Source organism: Neopelma chrysocephalum, unplaced genomic scaffold (genome assembly GCF_003984885.1).
Source record: "Neopelma chrysocephalum unplaced genomic scaffold, ASM398488v2 Primary Assembly neopelma1_82, whole genome shotgun sequence".
Taxonomy (NCBI): Eukaryota; Metazoa; Chordata; class Aves; order Passeriformes; family Pipridae; genus Neopelma; species Neopelma chrysocephalum.
The window spans coordinates 830,361-847,994 of record NW_020897744.1 but is presented as its reverse complement, the minus strand read 5'-3'; the positions used below and the strand labels follow the sequence as shown (position 1 = coordinate 847,994).

General features: G+C 52.4%; 2 protein-coding genes across 3 annotated transcripts in view; both read left to right on the top strand.

The window, feature by feature from the left end:
- The first annotated feature begins 469 nt into the window (after positions 1–469).
- On the top strand, positions 470–8,242 carry NLE1 (notchless homolog 1). Of its 2 annotated transcripts, none has more exons than XM_027691191.1 (13): positions 470–504; positions 777–920; positions 1,006–1,223; positions 1,328–1,407; positions 1,669–1,745; positions 3,021–3,118; positions 4,471–4,663; positions 5,117–5,252; positions 5,626–5,672; positions 5,826–6,028; positions 6,926–7,085; positions 7,181–7,251; positions 7,731–8,242. In XM_027691191.1, exons 1-13 carry the CDS (start codon positions 496–498, stop codon positions 7,741–7,743), a joined length of 1,449 nt encoding a protein of 482 aa, XP_027546992.1. In that variant the 5' UTR covers positions 470–495; the 3' UTR covers positions 7,744–8,242. The 2 variants fall into 2 exon arrangements, with proteins under 2 accessions (XP_027546992.1, XP_027546991.1); XM_027691190.1 differs by having other exon boundaries at positions 7,365–8,237.
- Positions 8,243–14,310: 6,068 nt separating this feature from the next.
- ULK2 (unc-51 like autophagy activating kinase 2) overlaps positions 14,311–17,634 on the top strand; it is a 38,394-nt gene continuing 35,070 nt past the window's right edge. Inside the window, exons 1-3 of the mRNA XM_027690856.1 lie at positions 14,311–15,000; positions 16,172–16,264; positions 17,399–17,440. Of these exons, the coding sequence (XP_027546657.1) occupies positions 14,908–15,000; positions 16,172–16,264; positions 17,399–17,440 (228 nt within the window). The 5' untranslated portion in view covers positions 14,311–14,907. The remainder of the gene's footprint in view (positions 15,001–16,171; positions 16,265–17,398; positions 17,441–17,634) is intronic.

The window sequence follows — 17,634 nt, the reverse complement described above, 5'->3', positions numbered from 1 at the left end:
CTGGGAAAGGGGTAGAAGGGGCAGGGCTTGGTGCTGTAGTGCAGTATTGAGCTGTGCGTGCTTGAATCCTCTTCTGTGCAGGAATTTAACCCCTCACCTGTTCTTGGTGCAAGGCTGACTCAGTTTTCCAGCTGGGCAGGATCCAGACTAGCCCGTGAGTGTGTTCAGGGATGAGGCCCCAGGTTTGGGTGTGAATATTGACCAGGGCTGAGTTCCTTAAGCTGTTGTGGTGTCTGGGGTGGATGTGGTCACATGGAGTGCGAGACTCGGCTGACCTTGAGTCGTTTCGAGTCTAGTTTTGGTACCGAACACCGGAGGTGTGTTTTGGAAGGGCACCAAACCCCCTGGCGTGGGCAGCGCGGGCGGTGCCCCGGGGGAGTCTCGAACCCGCGCCCGAGGGCGGCGCTGCCCGCCGGCCGCCAGGGGGCAGCAACGCCGCGCTCGGCCGCTCCCGCCGCGGCCACGCCCCTTCCGGCCCACGTGGGGCGCGCGCACATGGCCGCGGTGAGCGGGATCGGGGAGCGGGGCTGGACTGCTGGAATTCAACGTGGGATGCTGGACGGGTGGGGATGCTGGGGCGCTCTGGGGTTCCACCGTGGATCTCCCGCTGACCCCATCCCGCGCGGGGTCCTGCTCAGTGCGGGGGGTTTTTCCCTCCCTCCACGCCGTGTCCCCCCGTAGCGGCTCCTTCTTCCCCACGCGGGTATCGTTGCTCGGGTAGGGGGCTGTCCCCGCTGCCCGGTGGGGTTCCCGCCCCTGAGCGCGCTGTCCCGCAGAACATGTCGCCGGACGAGGATGTGCAGCGGCTCCTGATCCAGTTTCGAGATGAGGCAGGAGAGTCCCTGGGCTCGCCCTTCGACGTCCCGGTCACCATCACCCCGGACAAGCTGCAGCTGGTCTGCAACGCCCTCCTGCAGAAGGTGAGACCCCTCCCGAACTGCCCCGGCACTCCCGAGCCCTACCCGGGGCCGCCCCTCGCTACCTTACCTGCCCTTTCTCCCGCAGGATGAGCCGGTGCCTCTGGCCTTCTTCGTCCACGATGCCGAGATTGTGGCGTCGCTGGAGAAGACCCTGGCGGGGCAGAGCGTGGAGACGGAGAAGGTGCTGGACATCATCTACCAGCCGCAGGCGGTGTTCCGGGTGCGGGCGGTGACGCGCTGCACCAGCTCCCTCGAGGGGCACACCGAGGCCGTCATCTCCGTGGCCTTCAGCCCCACCGGAAAGTACGAGGGTCTGCCTGCAGACGGGGGTCTCGGGGTGAGGCAGCAGCTGCTCTGGTCCTCTCCTGGGGACACTTTGCTGAGCCGGGGTCTTCATCCTCTCCCAGGTACCTGGCGAGCGGCTCTGGAGACACCACCGTCCGCTTCTGGGATCTCGGCACAGAGACGCCGCAGTTCACGGCCAAAGGTGGGTGTGGGGGTGTCCCTCAGGGACCCTCTGCCTGCTTGGGGGACAAACAGAGCAGAGCCTGGTGCTGCCTGAGCTGTGTAGGCAGAACCGTGGCTCGGGGAGGGAGGGGCTCTCTTTGACAAAGTGGAAGAAGAGGGGCTGGCCAGGAGGAGCACAGGGGGTTCCCCCCATCTTGTACTTCCTTGGAGTGGCTTTCTGCTGGGACACTAAGGATAATCACAGCTCTCCACTCATGCCCACTCGTGCTCTCTCTGCCAGGTCACCGGCACTGGGTGCTCAGCATCGCCTGGTCACCAGATGGCAAGAAACTGGCCTCGGGCTGCAAGAACGGCCAGGTACGTGTTGGCTCCCTCTGTGTGGGGCTGGGGGTCTGTGGGAGCTTGGAGACCTTCTGCACCCCCATTCGGGACTGAAACCAAACTTGGTGAAGGCCTGTGGGGGATTAGGGGCGAAGGCTTGTGTTTCCTGGGCTGTGAGGGATGTATCCAGTTGTTTCGAGCAGGATTCCTGTTCCCCAGAGGAGCTCTGTGTGTGGAGCATTGTGGTATTGCAAGTAGTGTCTCCAGACTCTGTACCAGGCAGAGCTCTGGCTTTGTCACCTTGTGGACCTCTTGTTGCTGAGTCCTGCTGTCTTGTGGCAGATGCTTTTCCTTCTCTGCAGGAAAGAGTCCAGGCTTTAGATGTGGTCCTTTGCAGATGACTCCATCACAAGGGAGGTGTCTGGATTGAGAATGGTTATTGCCCAGCCAAGCCAGGGCTGCTGTTAGTGTGACCCAGACATGCAGCAGCAGCTTGTTTTGCAGCGTTCTCACGCAGATACAGCCAAATTCCCTCTCGTAGGAATGTGAAGGGGGCTCTGCCCTGGCTGTGGGGCAGAATGTTTGTGCTTAAGGTGCAGAAATGCCTCGGGAAGTGGGAGCACTCAGCTAAATGCGAGTCAGGAACTTGCTGAGCCGTGGAGGGGCAGTGGCTCACTCTGACCTTCGAACAATCTGGGAGCAGTGAGAGCAGCCGTGGAACTGCCAAGGTTGTGATTCCATCCCCCAGGAAACAGGCTGGGCCAGGGTGGTTCTGCCGTGGTTTGGTACTGATCTGGCTTTAATCGAACCCAGGGAGCTGCTTGTCCTCTATTTCCCTATTTTTCCCAGGTTCTCAAGTGGGAGATGACTAATGCCTTGGCTCTTTAGATGAACATTTATGAAGAGAGAGAATCAACAAGAGAAAACCAGCATGTGTCCCACCCACAGAATCTGATAATAAGCAGCACTTAGCGCGCTGCGGCTTTCATAGCGCTCTGCAAACATTCACTGAGTCTCTGGCACAGGGTGGCTTTTTGGGGACCTGTATCCCTTTTGAGTTGAGTCAGATAATTTGTAGCAGCAGTGCTGTAGGCAGACAGGAGGGCAGTCAGCTCTCATTCTTTTGGGTGTCAGCTGACGGCTGCAGGGATCTGGAAAGGCATCCAACCCCCTTCCCTTGCTCCTCCCTGCCTCTACCAGTTTCAGCGGACACCAGGGACACCTTTGCTTCCTAAAAGGAGCTGCAGCGTCCCTGGAATTCACATGATGTCTGTGGCCTGACGTGACCCTCTCTCTTCCTCTCTTGGACAGATATTTCTCTGGGACCCAGCCACGGGCAGCCAGATCGGCCGGGTGCTGTCTGGCCACTCCAAATGGATCACATGTCTGTGCTGGGAACCGCTCCACATGTAAGTGAAGGGCCAGCCCAGCCCTTCCCCTTGACTCCTATGGAAAAGAGCAGCCTGACCTGAAGGGCACTGCTCCTGTTTGCCTTTCTCCTGTTATGGGAAAAAGCATGTGCAGGAGAACGGCTCCCAAGGTGGGCTGGGAAAAAGGTGTCCAGCTGGGAGAGCCAGGAGCCCCAGCCATAAAGTCACTGCCAGGCTGTGCCTCTTTTCCCCTGTGTAAAAGACATACCTGCCTCTGGAAAGCACTGCTTTTGTGGTGCTGGACAAATATTTGGTGTGGTCCCCCATGGCATGCTGAGCTGGGAGCAGGGAAGCCTGGGGGTCCCCAAGTGTAGGCTCTGTGGAGCATTCCCTCCTGCTCTCCTGATCCTGCTGGCCTCTGTCATCCTGTTTGTTTATCATGAGGGATGATTAACTGTGCAATCCCCTTATCCCTTTGATCAGCTAAAGCTCCCTCTGGGAGAGGTGGGTGGAGGGGGCAGTTATAGCCAATAATCCAAGACGTTATAGAAATAAATAAAAAAAGAAAGAAAAAGGGTCCCTTCAGTGCAGAGCCCTGCAAATTGAATTTGCCAGTAGGAAGCTCCAGCTATTTGCAAACAATTAATTAGATTAGCAAAAAATGATTGTAAAGGAGCATGAGGAAATGGAGAGGAGAGACATGACCCGGGCAGGGCTGCAATTCTCTTTTCTCCAGCCAGTCCCAGTGCAATGGGAGGGGCTGTTCTTCCTCACTGCTCCTCATGCCACCAGGCTGAGTGATGAAGGTGTTGTGCAAAGGACAGAGGGTTGCGGTTCCTCTGTCCTTGATGGGTTGTGCCAGCTGCTTCCAGATGTGTTAAATTTGACCCCCTGAGCCACGTGGATGGATGTTGCTCCTTTCGGTCCTGCCAGCACAGGAGCACTCTGTCCACAGGCTGGAGACAAGCATGGCATAGGCAGGGGAGCATCCAATGCATTCCCAATGCCACTGGTCTGCACTGCCTGGGTGAGGCTGGTCCCCTGCCCAGGGCTCTCCCCAGCCAGTGCCCGGGGAAGGTGCCAGTTTTGGGGTGCCCTCTTAAGCCAGCTGGTTAAAGCTGTGCCCTGTGCAAACAAGGGGTCAGGTGCAAGGTTTACCCTGGATTGATGCCTCCAGTGTGCAGCCCAGGAGTTGGTTTGGAGGAAGCATTTGTCTGCCTCTTCCCTGCTTTGTGCTCTGCCCTTGCCTGGCCTCTTGCAGATCTTAAGCCAAAAGACAGTTGTATTTTATTGACTTCTGGACCCTTGAATCTCCTGGGGGTGGTGGGGAAAGAGCTTGGTGGAGGAGCTGTGTGCGCCGCACAAATGGATTTGATCTTCTTTTTCCCCAGAAACCCAGAGTGTCGCTACCTGGCGAGTGCCTCCAAGGACGGCAGCGTCCGCATCTGGGACACGCTGATGGGCAGGTGTGACAAAATCCTCACGAGCCACACGCAGTCGGTGACATGTGTGAAGTGGGGGGGCGATGGCTTGATCTACTCCTCCTCCCAGGACAGGACCATCAAAGTCTGGAGGAGCCAGGATGTAAGTGAGGCAGCAGCCCTGGGGCTGCTGGCAAAGGGGGCTGGGCACAATGTGTGGTAGCTTTGTCTGCTCTTCCTGGCACAGCTTGTGCCCTGGAAAACAGAGCTGCAGAGCAGGTGCTGTATCTTCTTGACCTATCAAAACCTGTTGCCTGACACAATTTGGAAGGGGTGGCTGTTGTGCAATGTTTTCATCTCTAAGAGCATTAAGTGGGGCTAAAAGCTGGAAACATCCCGGATGCAACCTGTGCTGGTGGGTGTCCTCAAGCTCCTGTGGGAAGCTGATTCCTGAAGCTCAACTGTGTCATTTCTTCCCTGCTGCAGTCCTGGCTACTGCTTGGGCGGGAGGGTTGGGAAAGTTTGGTGTTGGTCCTTGCAGCCTAGTGGGTCTGGTGGGTGCTGGGCAGCCTGGCTGTGTGCTGCCTCCCTCCCTGAGGGGTGGTTGTGTCCCCAGGGGGTGCTGTGCCGCAGCCTGCAGGGCCACGCTCACTGGGTGAACACCATGGCCCTGAGCACCGACTATGTCCTCCGCACCGGGGCCTTCGAACCCGCCGAGGCCACGATCAACCCACAGGACGTCAGAGGCTCCTGTGAGTGCAGCACCCTCTTGCAGGCTGGGGGAGGCAGTGGGGAGGATAAAGGGGAGGCCTGATACCATGTTGCCACGAGCCAAAGCAACCTTGAGAGCTGGGAGCAGGTCCTGTGCTAATGTCAGTCATGCTGACAGCTGTGATCTTCCCTGCCCTTGCCAGGGCTGAGCAGTCTGGGGGATGGGAAGGTCGCTCTGTTTCCAAGGGCTTTTGCTCCCAAATTGCCCTTGGCAAAGAGGAAGTGGGTGAGAAGTCACAAATGCGTCTGCTTGGCCCACGGAGCCAGGATTGGAATTGGCATCTCAGGGTTATAAAGTTTCCTTTCACCTACCGATTGCAACTTTCTCTTCCCCTCTCCTTTTCCCTTTCTCAGTGGCAGAACTGAAGGAAAAGGCTCAGCAAAGGTACAACCAAGTCCGGGTGAGTCCCTTTTGTCCCTGCTGTCGTTTCCAACACTGTCACTGGTGGAAGCAGTAAACGTGCACAGTGGGCTCTGGGCCCCAACACTGGTGTGCTTCCGAGCTCTCCACACCTGGCCCATACAAGACTTGGGCTCTTTCATCCTTTTCTCAGGGCCAGGAACCAGAAAGGCTCGTCTCGGGGTCAGATGATTTCACCCTGTTTCTCTGGAGACCAGCAGAAGACAAGAAGCCGCTGGAGAGAATGACAGGCCACCAGGCATTGATCAACCAAGTCCTCTTCTCACCAGACACCCGGATAATAGCCAGTGCTTCCTTTGACAAGTCCATAAAGCTCTGGGATGGTAGGACAGGAAAGTGAGTTGTTTTGTTCTGTTGCAGAGGTGGTGCTAGTACAGGGTCTGCAGGGGTGGGCTCCAGTGTCATTGCCAGCAGCCCCCTGATGTGTTCAGCATCTCAGCAGCCTGAACTCATGCAAAGTCATTCTGCTGCCTCTGTCTTTTTCTGCCCTTGGGAAGCTCCTTGTCTGGCTCTTCTTGTGTCAGGGGGTCTTCTTGTGCTTGGCTGTGTGTGTGCAACACCACTGCCACCCAGCCACAGCACTGCCTGGCACCTGTGGCACACACAGTCTGCTGCAGGGTGAGTTCTCTGAGCTGCGGTGGGATGGGATGTTCCACTCGGCTGATCTCCTGAAGATGTGTGTGTTGGGCACTGTAGACTGACCCAGTTTAATCAGTTCCCGTGCCAGAGAACAGCTTGTTCTGGATGATGCAAATTCTTGTAGTTACAAGTGGTGCTGTTGGTGTTTGGATGCTCCTGGAATCCAGCTTTTAGCCTTCAGCTGGAGTACTGGTGAGCTCTCGGGGCAGCAGTCCTTCCCTGCAAAGCAACCTTTATGCTCGTGAGCTTGGCATTCATGTCAGTAATTTTAAAGGTCCCTCTAAATCCAGGCTGCTTGGTCAAAAAAAGGAAGAACACATCTGTGCAGTAAGGCTGTAGCATTGCCTGCTGGGTAAGAGTTTCTTGGCAGATGAGTTGAGATGAAGAGTCATCGTCTAGAAGGTTCTGAGCCCACCCTGGGAGGGTTTTTACATGGACTGAGCAACCCGTGGACTCTGTCTCACAGTTGACTGGCTGCGGTGTGCTGAGCATCTTGTGGCTGTGCTGGTTTGCTCACGGGTGGAGAAGAAACAGGAAGACAAGGGCAGGTTTGGAACAAGCCGTGCTGCTCTAACAGCTTGTGCTCTGCCCCAGGTACCTGACGTCGCTGCGGGGGCACGTCTCGGCCGTGTACCAGATCGCCTGGTCGGCCGACAGCCGCTTGCTGGTGAGCGGCAGCAGCGACAGCACCCTCAAGGTCTGGGATGCCAAGACAAAGAAACTGGCCATCGATCTTCCTGGCCATGCAGATGAGGTGAGCTGTTTGGTTGAGGTGAGGTATTGGTGTTTGAGAGAGGCAGGAGTGACTCCTCCTCCCAGCAGAACTAACTGTCTTTTCCATAACACCAGGTGTATGCAACGGATTGGAGCCCGGACGGACAGAGGGTGGCGAGTGGAGGGAAGGATAAGTGTTTGAGGATGTAAGTAACCTGTTGTCTGTCCATAGAGGATGTTGCAGCTACTCCATGTGTCCCTCAGAGCCACAGGCTCCTTGCAGAGACCTTCATGGTTGGGGCATGATCTGTCCTTGCAGAGAGCACAGCGCTGGGTCACACTCTGGCTTGGAGACCTGACCTCCCTCAGGGCAGGAGCTGCTGCTGTCCCCTGGCAGCTGACTAGAAAGCAGAGTCCCTCCAGCTGAGCAGTCTGGGTGAAATTTGACTCAGATGTTTTGGCTCCTGGAGAGGGGAAAGAACATTTGTACCAGTTGGTCAGACCTTCATTTCTCACCTTGCTCCCTCTCCCAGTTATGCAGACAGACAAATTCCTGTGAGCTGGCTGCCATTTGACCGTGGCTGGTGAACCCAGTCCCTGGGCCCTGCTGTGCTGCTCCTGTATGGTGCCTGTGGGCAGCACTGGTGCCCAACCACAGGGACAAAGCAGCTCTTTCCATTTGCAGATGGCGTCGATAGGAACAGAGACACGAAGCTGCTGGTCCTGTCCTCGGCACAACGTGCCTGGAAGATCTCCAAGGGGAAGGAAGGGTGACGGAGGCCGACCCAAGCACGACTCCCTGTTCCTGTTGGCTACTCTCCCTCTTGGACTCTTTCCTTATATTTATTTAAGGAAATTTTAATTCTAGTTCTTATTAAGAGCTGTGCTTTGCAGGATGATTTCCTCTGAACATTACAGGAGGGATATCTCGTCTGCCTCCATCTCAACTGGCTTTTTATTGGAATTTCAGCCTCACAGAAACCCTCTGCCTTGAAAGGGGCAAGTGAAGGGCAGGAATGGCTCTTGCCCTTTCTTGCTGTGTGTGAAGAATCCTGCAGAGAAGAGGGGTTTAGTGGGAACTGAAAGGGTTGTCCTTATGCAACCTTCAGAGAGAGAGAAATGGGAAAATTCAGGAACATCAATTACATTGCAGAATTGTGCTCGGCTGCACGTCTGGGACAAAGATCTGCTGTGAATAAGGTCTTGGGGCTTCTCCTTATTCCAGTAAGGTTTTGCCTTTCCACTCAGCCCACTTCCCTGTGGGCTGTGCTGAGCATTATCTGTGGATTCTCTGCGTCCACAAAGGATAACTCCTTCACTCGTCTGTTCGGGGTCCAACGTGCATGGACTTCAAATGACTGCTGGAGCTGTGCAGAGTTGTCAGGTCTCAACAGCTCTTGGAAATGGGGAAATGAGACACTTGTGCCTCTGAACAGGGGAGGAAGCATCCATTTCCCATCCACCGCTGGCTCAGGGGGGAAGGAAGGATAGGGTGGGGAAGGGGAAGAACGGAGCTGGCATTTGGGGTGGTGTTTGTCCCTTGCCCTGGATATGTGCTGACAGCAGGACCGGGACTGTCACAGTAAATGGCAAAACTTCCATTGCACACAGTTGGCTCCTTCTGGAATTTCTTAAGTGCATTTACTTGCCCAGTGGGTGAGAGGGATTCACACTGTCAGTTGTGTATTTCTAAACTTGCTTGTGAGCCTTTTTATAAGTCAGTTCAGGCTTCCAGCCGTCATGAGACGAATAGACCTGGATTTACTGTTTGTTTCCAGGATGCTTATGAAACAGTGAAAATCAAGATGTGATTACTAAGGAGCAGACAATTATATTGTCAAATTTGGTTGCAGCAAGTTAATATGAAGGTCAAAACATTCTCCATAGCCCTCATCCTGCAGTTGCTACTCAGTGATTACAACAACTCAGAATGGGAATTTGGGTCTCAGATGCTTCCCAGCTGCAGAAGATGCATTTTAGGACTTTTTTCCAGCTGGCAGGATTGCTTTGGAGAATTAAGAGGGGATGGTGCAGTGATGGCCATTTGCTTGCTTGCAAGTGTTCAGGGGAGAAAAAGACTGGAACAAAGGGTTAAATTTTTGATATGGCTGAGAAGACAACTTGTGGTTCCTGTTGTTAGTTTCTCTTTTTGCCAGCGAAGTCAGCAGGCTCTGTCTTTGTGGGATCTTTTGGAAGACCTCAGTATCCTCTAGCTGCTCTTTCATTAATGTGCTTCTTCCAGCTGGTTCTTGCTGACAGGGAAGGCCACGTTGCCTCCAATCTGCATAAACAAAACCTTTCCTAATGCACTGAGGTAAATGTTGTGGGACAGGGTGATTTAAAACTGTAGCTGATAATTCTGCCTCCCCAGACTGCTGTGCCCTTGGGAAGGAGAGGAGCAGGTCTCTGGTAGTGGCCAAGAAGTCTGCCTGTTTTGAAAGTTTTTTGGGATGCTTGTTCTAAAGAAAACAGTCCACCCTTGGGAGTTCAGCTCTGTGTCCCCAGGTCTGACTTGCTGAAAGCAGCAGCTCCTGGTGTGGCTCTTTGCAGGGGAACAAGCATCGTTCTCTGCTTCCTTCCCTGAAGTGCTGCACGGGGTCACTGTGACCTGTCAGTGCAGGGTGTGTTTTGTGTTGGAAGCAGGGATGTATTGGAGCTGAGGGAGGCAATCCTGCCTGTGAGAACTGGCTTGGCTGTGCATGTGTGTAGGTGTACCTAAAATAAATCAGTGTACCTTGTCCCCTGATTTCCAAACCAAAGCAATTGCTGTGCCCTCTGGCCGTGCTCCTGCCATCCCTTCAGAGTCTGCTTCGGTGACATTTGGCACCAAACAGAGCCTGATTAAAACCCACCTTCCTAATGCTGGAGCAGAAAGGTTTTCCAAAGGGAAGTGAGACCTCGTGAAGAAAGAGAGGGCCTTGCAACTAAGTTTACACCAAAATAAGCTCCTTGGCCTTAATCTTTCTCTGATCTGATAGCAGGTAGATTTTTGAACCACACTCAGTGATGGGTTTGCATGTAAACCAAATTGTATTTTCTTATCCGAGCATCTGCTACTATTTTTATCATTCATACAGCACCAGCCTTCATACATGCTAAGTGCTGGCCCCGCTCCAGCTGTATTCCTGAGCAATTCTGTAACACTCCTCCCAGTTTCATTTGAATGCAGCACTTCCCGGGCCTGGCTCTGCAGTCTCCCGCCTGGAGAGCTGCTGCCCTTCCCATCGGAGCTGGCTCCTTCTTGGCAGGAGGTGCAGCGGGCGCGTGACCTCCCTCGCTCCGCCGGCGCTGGGGGTGGGAGCTTTAATTAGCCGATTTTGGGAATTGCAGATGCAAATTAGGGCTGACAGAGTTATTAATGGGGAAGACGTTACTTTTGGTTGAAAGGACAAATCTAGAAGGTAAGGCTGGAGCTTCCTGATTGCTCTTCTGGGAATGGCAGCACTAACCTCACAGGAAGCCTGCTGAAACAGCTGAGCTTTTCCAGTGCTGTGTGAAAGGAATCTCAGGATCTGCTCCTGTGTTTCAGTCCAAGTTCCTCCTGAGTTACTTGTTAAACATCTCACACAGGTTTTCCTACCACAAGGGCATTATTTTTCACTGGTAATACAAGAATAATTTTAAGCATATCCAGAAACTGTCCCACAGAGCCCTCTGACACTTTCTTCTTTAAAAGCTGTGATGCCACCATTAATTTTGTTACAAATCCCCAATGGGAGGACAGTGATGATAAGGACTGGGAAGCGTGCCAGTCCTCTGAGAAAGGTTTACCTGTCTAATAAATTCCTGAATATGATGGAGGGAAGGAAGGGATATGATAAGAACACCTAGGGTGAGGTAGATCATTTGGGATAGCATTGAGGCGAGCAGTATGGTGCCAAACTCCTGCCCTTTGGAGGCTGATTTAGATAAGTGAGGCCTTAGAATCCTTATGAAAACTGTTCTTGGGGCTGTGTGTCCTGCTTATCCATGCAGGAGGGCTGGCAAGTGGTGTGTGTGTTGTGCTTCCTGGGTTCTGGGTCCTTGGAGCCACACGTTGCTTTTCTGCTCAACTCAGATGATCTCTTGAACATTTTCCCAGGTCTGTAATTTAATTTCCTTGTGCATGTTTATAGCCTGGGGAGAGAGACAAGAAAAAATCTTTCAATGAATAGGAAGAAAATGATCTTCATTCATTTGTCTGCATGAAAAAGAGCTGCTCTCAGCTTTTTTTGGGTCAACCCAGGCACTGTTCAGATGATGTTTCTACCTCAAGGCTGCATTTTGGTGGTATGGCAGAAAATGGCTTGCTGTGAAGACTGTTGGTGTTTTTGAGGATGAAAGGTGTTATGGAAACTCAGGACAGTGACGTATGTGTTTTGGGGAGCTGCTACCAGAGGAAAATGTACTTCTCTGCACTGGGACAAGCAACCTGGAAGGCGCTGATTTCTTCCTCGATGTGCTGCTCTTGTGATCAAGAGCCCTGTCTCCAACCTGAGGGACTAACTAGCTGAACCAATGTAGTGCAGCTGAGAAGGAGCCACAAAGCCATGTCTAGTGCTGCTCTTCTGTTTCCTCCACTCTCACTCTATAACAGTGGTCCTCACCAAGCTATAGGTTGCCAGTGGTCTCTGTCAGGGGGCTGCGGCTCTTGCAGAGTGTGCTGTTAAAAATGAACAAACTCAGGGCACCGTATCTGTGCTTTTGAAGGTTGATTACCCGTGGTACTGGTGCCCACTGCCTGGTGGTGCTTTTGGAGCATGCTGGGTGTTTTATTGTCCTGCCACGTGGCTGCCAGAGCAGTGCATCCCCCCGGGGGCTGCTGCCGCTGCCAGCCCTAAATGCCACATATCCATGTGGATTCCTTGAGGGAGGGAGGAGCAGCACGAGCCCCATGGGATTATCCTGCATCCTGTCCCAGTGTCTCCAGTAACGAGGTTCCCTTGGGGAAGGGCAGGTGAATTCAGTCTGTTCTGCCTCTGACCCCTTTCAGCAGCAAAAGGAAGTGAAGGTGCTGTTTGTAAATAGGTTTATTGTAGTCTGGGTGCTGGAAATATTGACATCCCAAAACTCTCCTGGGACACCAATCAAGGCCCTGGCTCGAAGGAGTGACCCGCATGCAAATCCCTCAGCCTCCTGAGCGCTGTTCCAGAGCTCAGCCTTCAGATCCCGCTCGGATCCCAGTGCAGCGTGTTTAGTTATTCCGGTCAAACCTCCCTGCTGCTCCTGGCTGTTTGTCCTTGCTGTGCTGAAACAAACCTGCTCGAGGGCTCCAGCTCCATTAGGAGGACAAAAGGACATCAGGCAGCGCTGCTGCCGAAGGGAGATGTGTCTGGGTTTGGAAGTGGGATGCAGAATGGGTGGCTTAGGAATTACTGTTGTGGCATTCTCTGTTCAAAAGGCATCTTCTGAATGAATTATTTTTTTTTAGCTTCCCGAAAATGTAGCTGGTGACATTGACTTTGGGGTGAGGATACATGCTGATGCTGAGAGGATTAATACTGAATGTGAGACTCTGTGGATGGCAATAAACAACCAGTTCTCGGGGAAATTATTTTCTGAATCAGAATATTTAACACATGGAGGCTTGTGGGCTTTTTCCTGGTTTAAAGGGGCACTGTGAAGCGTACTAGAAAGTGTCTGTTACTACCAACACCTTAATTTATTATTAACTTGGAATATTTTTACATCTCATTTATTCCTTACACGGGGGTGTTCTGAGCTGTTGAAATTATTGGTCAGCTTTGCTTTCTCAGTGTTGCTTGTTGGGGTAGTGCCATGGATGGGCTTTGGATGGGAGCTCAAAACTTCAGCAAATAAAGGAGGGGGGACTCAGTCTGGAGAGGTTTTAAAGCCCTTTTGTTCTCTTTGGCACAAAACAGATTTCTTAGTATTCCTCTGATATTATGATTTAGACATACGGTGTCTAAAGCTTAAAGTGACCTTCATAAAGCTGTCTATCTTCCCTTAATAATCTCTTGCTGAATATTTTTTTAATCTAAGTGCATTTTCTTTGGAGAAGTCTTTAGCTGCAGAGGTTCTGACATGGCACATTGGCCCCAGTAGCGCCTGGTTTTTGAGTGCTGGAAAGAGAAGGGAGATAAGTGAAGAATGGGGAGAGGCCCAACTGCGTAAATCCTCGCTCAGTCTCTATTTTGATCTGGTGACACTGAAAGCAGAGCCTGTGTCACGTGGGGGAAGGCACAGCACAGCCATGTGGGGTCAGAGCTCTGCCCCTGTGACCCCAGTGCACCCCCTGCATCGACTGGGGCCCATGGGGATAACTGGGAGGCCTGAAAGAGCCTGAAGTGGGATGTGGAGGTGGTGGGATGGTGAACATGGACAGAGAGGAGGGGCAGAGAGCAGTGAGAAATGAATGCAGAGGAAAGGAGCATAATTATGTAAACCTGGAGGTGAAGGTCAAAGGCTCCATGTGATTGTTGCGTGGTGGCTGGTTGGGTTTTTTTTTAATGTTTGTACTTGCTGTAAACAGCCCCAGGCTGATCCAGAGGTGCTGGGAGACAGGCTGTAAATTACAGGCGTTGTTCTCCTTATGAAGAGAGTGAGCAACTCAAAGTGTCTTGGGCTGACAGCACTTTGCATGTTTGTTCTTCCATTGCTTCTCCATTCATTGAAGTCCCTTGTTTTAGGTTTGATGTAGTCTTGCTCACTGATGGAGCAGGGACTGGGCTGAGATTGTGCTGGGTAAGCAGTGCCACTGCCCTGGGAGCCAGGGATGATCCCATACCTGTCTTCACACTCTGTCCCGGCCCTTGTCCTGCCCTGCTCCGTGCTGGGGGCAGATGGCCCGTGGAGTACTGACTGTCCTCCCGCCTCTGCTGGTGGCCCCTCAGCTTTGTCCTCACTGTCGGGTGGGCCTGAAGCAGGCAGGGAAAGGGCTGAAGTGAAAACAAGTGTTAAAGTGATGGCCGGGGGTGAGGGGCTGGAGTTTGGCCTCCCTGCCCGGGCTCCAGGCTGAGGGCAGGGGTGGGCCCAGGGGCCTGGGTCGCTGTCCTGCCTGAGGGGATGAGCAAAAGGGACCCCAGGAGCCATGGTGGGGCGCGGGGAGAGCTCGGCGGGTCCCTGGGAGGGCTCGGTGGGGCCCAGGCTGTGGCGGTGACCCCGGCCCGGTCCGGCCCCGCTCCTGAGGCGGCGGCGGAGGGACCGCCGGGTTACCCGGGGTGAGGCACTCTTTGGCCGCCCGCGGAAGCGCCTGAGCGCCGGGGCCTGCGCAATGCGGCCTATAAAAGCCGCGGGGCGGCGCGGAGGTCCGGGCACTGGCAGCCGGGGCCGGCCGAGTGCGGATCGTTGGGGGAGGAGCTGGTGGAGCGGCAGGAGCCCCGGGAGGCGCTGACGGCCTGAGAGACCCCCCCCCGTCCGCACCCTCACTGCTTCCTCCCCTCCCGCGGGGGTTGCGGCGCCGACAGCGACAGCCATCCCCGGAGCTGCGGGCCGCGTCTCCTCCCCTCCTCGCTGGATGCTCTGGAGCTCGGTCCCTGAGCGGGGCCGCGGCGCCGGCAGCCCCCGCTGTGGCGGGGCCATGGGGCCGGGCAGCAGCAGGGCGCGGAGCCCCCTTCCCCGCTGAGAAGGCCCCCTGGTCCCGGCGCCGATGCCGCGCTGTCCCCTCACACCCGGCCCCTGAGACTGCCCCCTTTCCCCTCCCCATGCCCGACGGAGCCCCTCGCCTCGGTGACGCCCTGCAGCAGCCCCGCCGGCCCGGGGGTCTGCGGCGGTATGAGAGGAGCTGCCCCCGCCGCCGGGGGCAGCCAGGACCGGGGCAGGCTCCCACCCCGCCGCCGGCTGCCGTGAGGCGGCTGTAGCTGGAGGAAGAGCCCCTTTGTTTTCCCTCCGTCCTTCCCGGGGGCTTCATGCCCCGCTGAGGGATGATGGAGGTGGTGGGGGACTTTGAGTACAGCAAGAAGGACCTGATAGGACACGGAGCCTTTGCTGTGGTCTTCAAAGGTCGCCACCGCAAGGTAAACAGCGATGGGGCTTCGCCCGCAGCCGGAGCGGGGCTGGTTACACAACCCGGGGCCCGGAGCAGCCCCTCGGGTGGGTGACAGCGGCGGTGGTGGGGGGGGTGTGACCTCTGGGGAGTTTTGGGGAGGAAAAAGAGCCGAAGGAAGGTGCGGGGTGGGCGGTGGTGCCGAGGCTGCCCCGCGGCCCTGAGCCGGGATCCGGCCCCGGCCTCCATAAACCCTGTATTTTTTTTTTCCCCTGCCCTAAACCCCACCGCGGTCCCTCCCCGCTGTTGGCAGCTCCCTGACACAGCGGCGAGGGGAGAGTTTGCAGCTGTAGGGGAGGCTGAGCCCTTTGTTTGTCGGGAGGGTCATGTTTATCTCGCTGGATAACGAGGGATCTTAATGGAAAAATTGTCTCCTTTGGGGATTGGCTGAAGATTTCTTAAATTCAGAGGTGTCTGGTTTCCTGGCGTGACTCGCTAATCGCCCCGGATATTCATAGTTACGTTATGGTTTCTCTATGCTGTGAGAGTTTATTCTGGTGTTGGTGCCTAAAGGGCTTTGCTTTCCAAAAAACACCCCGTCAGGTTTATCATCTTTTAGGATTAGGGCAGTGCTCGCAGCTTGGAGAGACACAAGGCAGTGATTTGGGGGTTAAAAAAAAAAGGGGGGGAGAATGGGAAACAGGAACTTTAAAAGCCAATGGAGATCCTTGCACCTTACAAATAAATACTTAATTTATATATTGTCTATTTATATGTTATCTAAAAATAAGCTTTCTTAAAACAGATTTTTTTTGTGCAGTTTTCAGCTGCAGAGCATAAAAAGGCCGTAAATGGGAAGTCCTTAAAGGAGAGTTAAAGTAACTCAGTCACTGTGAGAGGACTAAAAAGCACCACTACCAAAAAAATAGATGGGATATTACTTGAGTTTTTGTTGTTGGAGGGGTTTTTAATGCTTTAGAGTCCATTAAAATGCAGTGTAGCTGCAGCTGGATTTTAATAGCTGTCTAAGCTATTGTGGAATGAAATAGTTCTCGATGGTGTCATGTGATGTAGAAATCACTGTTGGATAGAGGAGGGGTGATCTTGCAACTTTTTCTCAGTGCTTTACTGGATAGTTGTTAGAGGATAAAGTTAAAAAAAAACCCCCGAAAACTGACAATACAATTTTTGTTTGTTTCCAGAAAACTGATTGGGAAGTAGCCATAAAGAGTATTAACAAAAAGAACTTGTCAAAGTCACAAATCCTACTCGGAAAAGAAATAAAAATCTTAAAGGTATGTTAATATGCAGTGATTTTTAAAGCTGCTTTGCTTGAAAAGGAAAAGACTTCTGACCTAGTTCATTCCGGGTCACCGGTGGTATCACGGTAATTGCTATTGTGCTGTTTGTTTCTTTGTTACTAATCCAGAAATAAAAAGCCAAAGGAGAAAAAAAAAAAGGAAAAATATACATATTTAGTTCTGGAAATGTCTCAGAACAGGTTATGGGTGTGCTTTTGTGGTTAAAAGTGGAAAATTGTTGTAGAACCAGTCTCTGTGCTTTGCCTGTTGCACATGTGGAAAACTCTGTCCTGCAGGATGGCCAGTGTGGCACCTCTGCCAAGCAAATCATAGCTGAGGGCAAACCATCAGTCTTTGATCTTTCTTCACCTCTTTTTGCCCGAAGTTGCCTTGAAAGCTGAAGTCAGCATGCTGAATTTGATTCCTGAAGCAGTCTGCCCACTTCTGAGTTGGGTTAATTGGCTTAAAACATGTAGTGTGGTTCTAACAGAGGAAATGCAACAGAGCATCGTTTGGTTTTTCAGTGCTATTTTATGGAAACATCTCCCTGGATGGTCATTTAATATTCTTTGCTTTCTTTCCATGTTTCCAAGCTTCTTGAGATACATCACTAGTTTATATACTAATATATAAGTATTACAGTATATTTATTATACCCAGAAATTGCAGTATTTGGTCTGTTAGTGTGCTGCAAGTACTTAGCAAAGATGTGGTTTTTTGAGCAGTTACAAATAATAATTACATGAGCTGTCCTGTTTCATTTGATGTTATTGGGTTTGATTTCCTTTGTATTATGAAAGCAAGAAATTGTGTAAGACTAGAAAATTAAATCTTGTCAGTTTTCAGTGCTCATTAAAGGATCTTGTGCTCCAGTACTTTCTGTAACAAGTCATAGACATTAAGTTCTGGAACTAAATGTTTTTATGACCTCTGAAGATATTGCCTAATTTGCTATTCCTGTAAATATTGTCTAAATAGCTGAGATTTCCTCCAAATTCAATCAGATGGTCTTAAAAAGATTCTCTTCGATTATCACCAAATCAGCACTATCAGCAAATTAAATTTAAAATAATAATAGTAATAACAATAATAGCCTATTTCCATAATACAAATATTATTGTTTTACAGGAACTTCAGCATGAGAACATTGTAGCTCTTTATGATGTCCAGGTAAAATATATTTTGATGCCTTTTTCTTCATTAAAATTTGCTTAGGAAAATATAATGCATATAACTGTATAGAGTAGAAATTTTTGAATGGCCATGTATTTTGTTGCTGTCATCAGTCTGGTGTTCAGAAAAAGCAAGTGGCAGCCTGAGAATCTCTTCAGAGGCTGTTTGTGTAGTTTGGTTCTGTCTCCAGA

What these genes read in the sequence shown, in the direction of transcription:
- NLE1 (XM_027691190.1), top strand. An exon ending in CGGGCTGCAAGAACGGCCAG is followed by an intron (nt 1,746 to 3,020) that starts GTACGTGTTGGC and finishes TCTCTTGGACAG; the next exon opens with ATATTTCTCTGGGACCCAGC. An exon ending in AAGTCTGGAGGAGCCAGGAT is followed by an intron (nt 4,664 to 5,116) that starts GTAAGTGAGGCA and finishes TTGTGTCCCCAG; the next exon opens with GGGGTGCTGTGCCGCAGCCT.